Here is an 11,395-nt window from a genome sequence, read left to right as displayed (position 1 = left end):
TCAGGGACAATGCAAAGTCCCATTTTGACACACACATTAACTGACCTTTTTCATTAACTTTCCCTCTGGCACCTCCATGGACGACATGCTTCTCGCGTCATTCATCTTCACAGCCCAGGTTGCATAGATGTCCTCTCTCTCCCCCTGTCCACTCCTCCTCTTTATCTGTCTCTAGAGCATCTGACACTGGTTGATAATCTGAGGCATATCTCCTACTGTTGTTGCTCCTCCTTCTCTCATCCCTCTCTCTCTTTCATCCCTCTCCCTGCATCAATATCCATCCCTCTCTCTTTTTCATCCCTCCGCTTGTATCCGCATCCCTCTCACTCATCCCTTTTTCTCTTGGTTTCTCTCTGTTTATTTATCTACATCACGTACACATGCTAACGCACATGCACATGTACGCGTGCACGCGCGCATGCACAGACACACACACACACACACACACACACACACACACACACACACACACACACACACACAATAACCCGCTTAGAGAGCCAAGCATTCTGAGGGTGAAATGAATGGAGAAGTAATTTCCAATCTGTTTGTTCATACACTTTGTGTTAAATCTGTATTATCTACCTCCGCTTCCATCAGCCATTCATCCCATGGGACATGAGCTGTGTGTGTGTGAGTGTGAGTGTGTGTGTGTGTGTGTGTGTGTTTACGCTACACAGTACACACGATGTGTGTAATTTACTCTGGCATCCTTTCTGTGGAGGAATCCCTTCGACAAATAGGAAAACAAGTCCTGCACACTGCCTTAACTTGCAAGAATTACTTTATTCCAAAAAAGGTATACAATGTTTGCATACAATGTTGTCTATAAGGGTATACAAATGACTACACCATCAACTGAATGTAGTTTTAGGATGTTTAATGACACAAAATAAGATTAGGATGGTAAAGTTGCTGTATCTTGATGAAGTGAGATAGTATCTGAACTGTGTTGACTGTGGCTTGGAGAAGGTGCTGGTGAAGGATCCACCTTAGCTCCCAGGTACGACCGACCCCCCATGGGAACCCTGGGAAAGAGGAGAGAGAGAACAAAGCGGGAGGGAGGGGCATGGCAGAACGAGAGCAGACAGGTTTGTAGGCTTACAAAGGTAAATGACAGATAGCGGTGGAGTGAAGGTGTGGTCCTGGTCTGTCTCACGAAGCGAGATTAGTGGGTAAAGAGGGCTTCTAACAAATACCAGGTAGCTTACATTAGTTGACTATAGTTATCAATAATGAATGAAATGCGACTACATATTGTATCAGTGAAAAGTATGAATACTGTGCCTTAATGACGGGGCAGTGATAAGCCTGTTTATTTAGGTATTTACACAGTCAGCAATTTTCGTCCAGCATTCCTCTCTAGCTTTGGCAGCAGTGTTACTTTTCACTGTTACAGTGTTTTCGTATTGCTCATATTTATTCATTATAATAGTTTGTTCTTCTTGAGAGAAAAACATAAATGTTGGTAATCCATTTCTTTCCCATACATCCCACTTTTACAGTCTACTTCATGTGTTGAAATTGTTGGCAGAATTTGTTTACATAACCCATTATTACATTATTTGTCTATTGCTTTATTGGGTAATGCTTAATTTTCTGTAATTTCCTAATAATTTCCCAGAAAGGAACTGTTAATTTCTTCAATGGTGGAGTTGGTACAAAAAATAACTTATTCCTCTAATTTCATATATATAATTATATGAATGACCAAATCCACCTCTGCCTCTCATTTTTCCTAGAAATAGTTTATAGTTTTGCAGTTCTTTCCTGGAAAGTCTTTTAGAAATGTACAGTTCCTTATCAATTTCAAACTGACCACTTCAGTTTTCATTTCATACTTCTTTCTTGGAAACCGCAAAAGAAATGAGAAGGTACTTGCCAACCATTGAACTCTAATATCATGGTTCTTTCCAGTTCCTTTCTAGGAAATCACTAACAAATTGCGGACCTGAAATTTTTTTTTATTATTTTATACTATTTATATTGCTTAATTCTATATTCTAGTTGTGTGCTTATATTCTATTTCCTTTTCCTCACTGAATCCTATTACTTTTTGCTGCTGCATCAATGTAATCTCCCCACAGGGATCAATAAAGTTTCATCTTATCTTAAAAACGCTGTTCTGGATCTGTCCATGTTGCCTGTGATTGGCTATACAAACCCCGCCCCTGTTATTTGAATGCATTCATAGCTGGATTGGAAAATCCTGGGTTGGCAGAGCAAGTTGATAACCATCTTCATGAGACCAGTTTGCCAGGATTGACTATGATTTGTTGAACTTGTTTTGTGAAACAGACTCCTGCTCCTGAACCACAACTATTATGGCTCCAAAACAAAGTCTGTCAGTAACAGTTGGGCGCACATCTTGTCTTTTTTGAGCTTGACACTATTTTCTATCTATGTATGTGACATCTCCAATAATCCCGCATTTATTTTCTCTCTGTCTCTCTCTCTGATCTCTTCTGTTCTGATCCTGATGTAGGCTTGTCCTCAATCCTCTGCGCTTTATAGTGCTTTCCATTGTTTATTACATTCACGATATGGGCCGGTACAATGGCACATACATGCGCACAATGCATGCGCAAAGACACACATGCAAACACACACAACACACACCCTACATATATGATGGTCACAAATATATGATACTCTGGCTCAGGGGCTCCCATACATATATGTATTAGAGAACAGACCCCTATTTGATCCGATTTTTCTCTAAGGAAGCCCATCTGAGAAGAGTTTTCTCATTAGATATGATTTAGTGTACAATTGTATTACTTTCTATACTATAGGTGGGGCAGGAGCAGTGATGCCTTTGACCTAACCCTAACCCCCAAGAGGCAGTGGTTCTCACTTTAGGGAACCACTGCTGTACAGTAGCTGACTACATTTCCCCCTACATTGTTGTACAGTCCAACAGGTAAACCGCTCCATTAGTCAAACTGTAATCTAAATAGATCACTTTTTGTTAGCTGTAACATTTTACAATAAATATTCTGTATTTTTTTGTAATTACATCACTGTAATCCTCTCCTGTGACCTCTTACTTCCCAATTCAGTGCTACGTGACCAACGTGTTAAACATATGCACATAGATCTAGGAGGGTTGTGTAACACAGAGACAGAGGGCTGCTTGCTGTGTGTGTGTGTGTGTGTGTGTGTGTGTGTGTGTATGTGTGTGTGTGTGTGTGTGTGTGTGTGTGTGTGTGTATTTTATCCATGCTTTTGAACACTTTGTACCAAGCAATATACTTTAAGAAGGCTGTCCTGATTGAACAGACCTGTAATTGAATTTACTCCTGTGAATTGTGATTTTGCAATAGAAAATATTTAGTCCCCAACAGTTTGACAGTTTGCAACCATGTGAAAAAACAACCTACCACTATGTAAAAGAAACACTATAGCAGCAATCAGTAATCTGTAAATAAAATCTACTAAGAAAATCTAATGATTCATCTTTGGGGGATTCCACAAGTTTGCCAATATCCTTTGACATACCTATTATTTCAAAACAATGAAAACCTACGCAGTTTTGTGTTTTCATAAGATTTGGAAGATTGAACTGGAAACAGGAAATTAAACATCACTTTAAACCAGGGTCACTCCTACTTCCTCAGTAGTGAATCAAAGTATTTAACAAGTCAAGGCAAATAAAATCACATGCTGCTGCATGCTGATTGATAAAGCTGCAGAATTGTTTTGCATAAATTTCTCTCCCTCAGACTTGAAAAACCATTAGGCAACTTTTAGGCAGAAGACGGAGTGCCAGGTGCTGTCCGTCACCACCAGTGGGATCTGACAGCAAGAGGCGAGTTCTCTAACAGGATTTCTTCACATATTAGAACTTTTTTAAATTTATTTGTTTATTTATTTTTATCCTGAAGACCAGGGGTGAGTACAGTACTGGCATTTGCCAACTCAAAAAGTTGATTCAGCCTCAAATGATCTTTTATCAGCAAGTTTGTCATGAGAGTTAATTTGTGCTCAGATGTGATTCAGTAAGGCCAATGCATGAATCATATACAGTATGAATCAGGGTGAGTCACTTCGCTTTCCTGTTTATATGCATGTTTGCACACACACCACTTTGTCCAGTGTGTGTGTGCGTGTGTGTACTGTATGTATGCAATTGTGTGTGTCTGAGTGCATGATGGTCAAAAGAAAATCACTGACGCACGACTCAACCTTAATTCTCTAGTCAGCATCTGTCAGCTATAAGTATAGCAGTGCATTAAACCCTTTTAAAGCAATACTTACTGCCCCTCCCTCTACCTACTCTCTCTCTCTCTTTCTCTCACTGTTTCTTTCTCTCTCTCATCCTTTCCTTGTCTCTCATCTATACCTGCTGATTTTTTCACAATGACTGTAATCTCTGTGGTTTTATCATTCTCAAAACCTAATCCTGTCAATGCCCTTACTATTGTCCTGCTATTCCACTATCTCTTCTTTATCCACATTTCTCGCTTTTCTGCAGTTGTCAGTCAATATACCTCTAATCTTTGCTACTTCTGCATCATTCCATTAGTAACTCTTCAGACGGACCATCTGATGGTATGCCAGATGTAGCAGGAGACACTGAAAGCAAGGAGGAGCTTTAATGCCATCTGAAATATAAATGGCCAGGAAAATGTATTTTCTGAGTGTGATACGCCCCAGTGTGGCTTCTATGTCAGCCACACGTCATGCATGTCATGTATGTCATGTAATATACTGTTTAACACTAGAAAACAGTAAACTGACAGCTTTTTAGAACTGAAAAACAGTATCTCACCTTTCAAAATGTCACTCTATAACTTTCCTCAGACCCACTGTAACCCCGTCCCTCCAGTCATCCCCCAGTGTCATGTTCACAGGAGACAGGAGACAGGTTGGCATGGATCCTTTGGCAAGGTTTCTAAGGAAGGGAGGGATCCTTCCTCTCTTCTCACCTCTGCCTCTTAGTCTCTTTGCACATCACTTAACTGAAAGTCTTCCCCTTGTTTGCTCTGCCACGGAAAGGCAAAAGGAGATAGAAAGAGAGAGAGAGACGGCTTATTGAACAGTCACAAAGACATGGGATAGAGAGACACATAGAGGACTGGAGAGAGAGAAGAGAGAGAGACTGGAAGGGAGGGAGGCAGAGAGAGAGGAGGATAATCTGTTGGAACTGCATGGCTGAGAGGAAAGTGGAACTGTGTATGTCAGTCTGACCCGTTAGGTTTAATCCTGCTCTCTCTTTATATTCTGGATCTTCACTCTCTAATATTCTCTCTAAATTACAACTACCTCCATGGTAATCCCACACTGCTGTGGCCTACATTACACCTCACCCTGTGTGTGTGTGCGTGTGTGTGTGTGTGCGTGTGCGTGCGTGTGCGTGTGCGTGTGCGTGCGTGCCTGACTGTGTGTGGTGCAGGCAGACAATTGGAGTGGCAGTGTTGAGACAGGGAATCATAATGTATAGCATAAATTATAAAATACAATCACACAGAAAGGTAGTCAGAAGTTCAGTGGTTCAGGCTTTGAATGGTCCTGAATTACAGGACCTGAAAAGCATAATCTGTCAGTCTACATAATCATAGGCTGCTCTCTGGTGGTTGAAATCTGTATGCAGATGCCAAAGCAAAAAGCAGTTTGCATCTCTTCTTTTTACGATCATAATTACATTTGACTGTGTCAAAGGGAAAAGAGGAGGAATTTCTGATTGGGAATTCAGGATATAGGAATGTAATGATTACATGAGATTAGTTATAGTTATTTGTGGTTTCTTTCTTAAATGTAAATATACAGGATACAGTTGCACACAAGCACAATTGCACATGGTGGACAAAATATCCAAATAACCAAATGAGAAAAAAATATGATTTTCAGTAACAACAGTGACTGAAGCCATTAAATACTGTGCAAAATATTTTGGCTCCAAGCAAAAATATCAGTGTCAGTGTCACCAGACCACTAACTTCTGTCCGTTCCAAATGCTTTTCACTTTAATTCCAAAGTGATCAAGTGACAAGCTTGCAGTGGCTTTCATTAAATTAGTCATATAATTAAGTCTTATAGACAAATATCTGGCTCGGTTACAGTTACATCAAGCCTCAGTCTTCCACTAAATCAAACATAAAGCTGTAAATCCAATATTTTGAAACTTTCAGACATGTTCCATCCTATTTTTCTCCTCTTGTCCTGCCTCCTCCATGTCACTGGCTTTGAGGCTACGTTGAAAGTTGGGGGAAGAGGGTGTGGAGGGGGCTTGGGGTGAACCTGGACTGTTTGGGGACACTGGAGTTGCTGAGCTCCCCCTCCTCCTCTTACTCCTCCCTGGGACCAGTGTTATCCCTCCTCCTCCCTCCTCTACCAGTCCTTCAAACAATGCACTTAGACTCTGTCGTATCCTCACACAGAAGTGGGGGCAGCTGAAGGCGTACAGAATGGGGTTCAGCACTGGGTTCAGGAATGCAAATGTTGTGGCTATGGGCAGCCCCTCCTCCACCAGAGACAGACACTGGGGCCGGTACTGGGCTGCCACCTCGATCATGCAGAAGACATGGTAGGGAGCCCAGCACAGTGCAAACGCTGCGATCACAGACGTCACCATCTTGGTGAAGCTCTGGGACAACAGGCCCTGATTGGTCTGGTTAGACAAGGTGGATGGGAACAAGGAAGTAGGTGTCAGGGGCAAAGTTTGTTTGGAGGCTAGAGGCTGAAGTGAGATATTTTTAGTTTTTGTGGTCCCAGGGGTATTTGTAGTTCTTGATGCCCCATCTGGGTTTGGCACAAGCAGTGCTCCATTTTGCCTGTGGACACTCTGCTTCCTCTTCCTCCTCCTGTTTCTTAGACTGAGACCAAATAGGATGTAGCTCCCTGCAATCACCACCAGGGGGACCAAGAATGCTAGCAACAGCTTGGAGATGGCTGTTGCTGCCTGCCGCACCTTACAGTCCCTGTCCAGCGTGTCTTGAGTAGATGAATACAAGGCAAAATGGTGATAGCACAGTTTCCTCCCATCCGCCTTCTTGGTCACTGACCGGAACATGAAGTAAGGAAATGCATTAATTGCGGCCCACAACCAACCCAATATGCACACCTTCCACGCTCCTGCCACTGACCGATGATTCTGGCTCCATACTGGCTTGGCTACCAGAAGGCAGCGGTCCAGGGAAATGGCTGCCAGCAGGAAGGCAGACACAAACATGTTCAGGAAAAAGATGGAAGCCTGGGCCGAGCAAAGCGGGCCACCCAGTTCCCAGCTGTGGGAGGAGTGGAGGTAGTGGGTGAAGAGGGGGAGCGTCAGGGTGGCCAGGAAGTCGGACATGGCCAGGTTGAGCACCCAGACAGAGGCCACGGTGCGGCGGTGCAGGCGGAAACCCACCACCCAGAGGATCAGGGCGTTCTCCAGAATGCCCAGGCAGGAGACCAGGCCGTGGATGCACACCACCACCATATTGGCCTTTGTGTTGTTGTTGAGTGAGTGCGCCTGCATGGTCTGTAGCAGGGGACAGAACAGCCCCCCCGTGATGTTTGACATCAGTGCTCTGAAAGAAAAGAGGAGAGTGGTGTTATGTGAAATGCACCAAGAGTTCAAAGAGCTAAAAGAGGAGGCCGAGAAGCAGAAGAGCAGGAAGAAGAACAACAAGAATGAGAGGGAGGGAGAGAGAAGATAAAAGAGAAGAGAGGCAAATCTGTATATTGGTGTAAAGACATTTTCACGTTTTCACTTCAATTTCATTTTAAATATGGCACAGTTATGCTTTGGCGTGCAAAGTTTTCAGTTTAATTTTCATTTTGGCAGTAATAATGCTTTTTCAAACATGTAAATCTATTTCATGATTGTATTTGAATTTTGTCACTTCTCAACTTCCATACAAGAAGCCTACAGTATGTACGATACAGTCAAATAGACCCAGCTATGCATGCATATGACGTGCATCACTGAATCACCGCAATGGAAAACTGATTACAACAAGAAGTTGGTGTACGTGCCTCTTCTTGTTCGAAAGTGATTTTGTGGTGAGGTCCAATTTACCTGTAAATCGTAATACCATGATGGTGATATGATGATAACGATGATGATATTGATACTGGATGTGTTCTTGCCTGCAGACAGCTGACAAATCTCCACTCAATACCCTATCCCTCTTTATATGACTAAATCAAATCAAAACAGCATAATTGTCTCTCTTGTTAATCATTTATGAATCACTTGCAAATTCGCTTTACTGCCTTGGATATTGTGGAAAGAAGATCTTATCTTAATTATGGTAATTAAGTTGATGATAGTAAGAATTAAATAAACAATATCACTGACATGAGTCAAGATAATTAATCATGTTGAAGTATTATTTCTGGCAGTACTGTCAAACTTAGTCCACTAACCGCAAATCAGCACTGCTGCAAGCTGCTGATAATATTGCCTTTTCATTTTAGATATTTAGCTGACACTGAGGCATTTTAGACATCAGTTGACTCTCATTTTAAGTCACTCCAGTGTGGCTCATAATGAGTACAATAGTATATTAGGCTTAAATTCTTAGATCTTCAATTATACAAGCAGCCAATAATAACAAGTACAAGGAAAGTTGCACTTAATGTATCATATCCTGCTCTACAGCCGTAGAAGTAGTATGATGACATGGCAACTGAATGACTGTCCTTCGGCTACACATAGACTGCACTCGACAAAGGCCAAGGGCAATTTCCTAACATACCAGCTGGTAGGTGTGAACCCAATCTCACACAATAACACTATTATACTGTATATATCACATTGGCACACAGTTTTTGTTTTGTCCCTTGTTCTTTAAAAAAAAAAGGAAAAAACAAAACAAACAAAACAAAAAAAACCTAGATCGTCCTGAATCTTTTTTCCTGGGCTGCAGAATGTCCTGTTCCCCATCAGCAGAAGCAGCATGTCAAAGCCTGTTCCCATGGCCTAGCCACATACCAGCTCTTGGGCAACTGCATGCTTTGGCAATTGTCAGGGAGTGTTAGCGAAGCCAAGAAGACAACAACATGCTACTGTCAGGGGGGGAGTGATGCAATGCTTTTTTTGTTGTTGTTGAGATAATGACTTAATGCTATGCCTTTTTCAGTAATAATGCTGTGTTTACATTTGTATGGGGGCGATGAATTGTGTTAAATCACACAACGCATATGCACACGCACTCATACACACGTACACCAACACCAACACACATACTTAGTCACAGCACTTGATGCTGACTGCCCAGACAAAATAAATACAGTGCCATGTCTGCACATGAAGACCCAGACCTCATGTATGAGCAAATTCACCCATGATGCAACACTGACGTGACCACTTTCACACTCCCACTCTCCTATGAGAGAGTGGTCTTCTTGGTGTGTTTCAACTGTTTATGGTACAGATGCAAGTGATAAATAATATGTGACTTGAATATATAGAACCTTGCAAAGGTCTTAGGCACCCTAGATGTTTTATATAAATTTTGTCTTAGATGATTATTTATTTATTTTCTGCATTAGTGTCAGTAGACTGCTCTTTATAGTATTTATTTTATATTTAGAAACGTTTCATTTCATTATTTTTGAAAGCATCTTCGCTTTACAGATTTTTTTTTTTTTGCACAGTACTGTAGTATGGCCATAAATCAGTGGTTGCAATTTCTAACAAAGTAATTGCAATGTATTTGGAGTTATGGATGTATTGTTATTAATATAGGTTCTGCCTTTTAAATCAAAGAAAACCTGACTAACACAATCTGAGAAGCAGATGTCTCCTGGCAACGATGATCATTCAGATGAATTAAAGGGCAAAGTGACCCACTCAATGGCACAACTGTTATAAATAACTAAAATTGTCTGTTGTCACTACCAAACTATTGAACCAGCAAGGTGTATCAGACAGTGCAGCTTCACCTTTTTATTATCACACTCCCTCCTCATGATCAGATTTCTACCCACACAGAGTTCTGTCCTTGCATCATGGGTCACTGTACTGGCTTTATTAATGTGTAAATGTGAGCCAGCAGTGCATTTAATGTAATTAAGTGCTATATAAGAAATTCCATTAATTATTGTGTCTGCCTAAGATCTAGGGCTGCTGGGGATCTTAGGCTACTGTTCTTAGACACACACACGCACACACACACACAAATATTATTGTTGACATAAAAATTACAATTACCTCCGAACCTCTCTTGTCTTTCACACTGTACTCCCTCCTCCTTATTGGTTTGCTCTGTTGTTGTTTGGACGCTTTTGACATTTGGTATACATTTAAATATTCATGCTCATTAAAAATGTACATGCTATCATAACTATTCCCGTTGTTATACCAAATTATATTGTGACTATTGTGCCAAATATGCCAATGGGGGAAACATACCACACTGTGCGTGCCAGTATGACTACAGCACTTTTGTTAACAAAGTTCCTATGTGCTGCATAGGAACAGGAACAAGGAACTAACATGTTAACAACAGGCTAATAAAGGGAAGACTTGCACTGCTGGCTTCATTAAGGCCCACTCAGCAGAGCAAAATAGACCATGAAAAGTCAATATTATCATAACATGCAATGACAGGGATACTGTAATAGGCATAGTTCATCGGACACACACAAAGGCGGCAGACTTCAACTTATTGCTAATGTGATCACAACTACATTCTTCCTCTGGTGAACTATGCAGCGTGAATAAATTTAGAAGTTGAGGTAGCACTCACCAAGATGTTGCTTTGCATTCACAGAGCAGAGAGAAAGCCAAAAATCTTTCAGTCCAAATTCCCGTTCTCCCTTCCTCTTTCTCTTACGGTCACAGACACTCATCCCTCCAGTTCTGTCACTTTCTACACCTTTCGACACCGACAGTTGCAGAACACACCACCCCCTAACCCCCCTCAACCCCTTTGCCCCGCCCCATATGCTGACAAACTGGCTGATGAGTGTGTGAGCATGTGTGTAAATCTGAATGGACTTGGAAATAGATTCAAACAGGTATAGGGAGATAGACAGAAGCAGCAGGATACGGGATGACAGAGAAAAACAGAAATATGATATGTGTAAACAAAGGCTTCGATTGGATTTCAGCGTCTGTCATGTGTGACAGATCATCATTCCAAATCTAGACTTGTGTGAACTAGTTCCCATCACACACACTGCATCAGGGTTAGTTTGGGATTTTTCAGAAGTCTTTAGTTTTATATAGTTTTCAGTTTTTATTTCAATGTCAGTTTAGTTTTAGTTAGTTTTCGGTGTGGGTTTGGTATTTTTGTTTAGTTTTTATTTTTATTTTACAGATGTTTACTTTTAGTTTATTCAGTTTTAGTTGTAGTTTTAGTATTTTTGGTAGGGGTGTTAGGTATAACAGTGGAAGTTCAGAACAGGTATTTTGCGTGTTTGCCACAGGTATTGTGTAATACAAACAATAAATCATACA

At 41.2% G+C, this 11,395-nt stretch overlaps 1 protein-coding gene across 1 annotated transcript; it reads right to left on the bottom strand.

The window, feature by feature from the left end:
• Positions 1 to 814: 814 nt before the first annotated feature.
• LOC139910690 (prostaglandin D2 receptor 2-like) lies at positions 815 to 10,807 on the bottom strand. Its single transcript, XM_071898068.2, has 3 exons — positions 10,683 to 10,807; positions 4,775 to 7,514; positions 815 to 1,028 (listed from the first exon to the last, which is right to left on the bottom strand). The coding sequence occupies exon 2, from the start codon at positions 7,505 to 7,507 to the stop codon at positions 6,131 to 6,133; it is 1,377 nt and encodes a 458-aa protein (XP_071754169.2). The 5' UTR covers positions 7,508 to 7,514; positions 10,683 to 10,807; the 3' UTR covers positions 815 to 1,028; positions 4,775 to 6,130.
• Positions 10,808 to 11,395: the final 588 nt, after the last annotated feature.

Source organism: Centroberyx gerrardi, chromosome 3, assembly GCF_048128805.1.
Source record: "Centroberyx gerrardi isolate f3 chromosome 3, fCenGer3.hap1.cur.20231027, whole genome shotgun sequence".
Lineage (NCBI taxonomy): Eukaryota > Metazoa > Chordata > Actinopteri > Beryciformes > Berycidae > Centroberyx > Centroberyx gerrardi.
The sequence above is the reverse complement of the archived record's forward strand: the minus strand, read 5'-3'. Positions and strand labels throughout refer to the sequence as shown.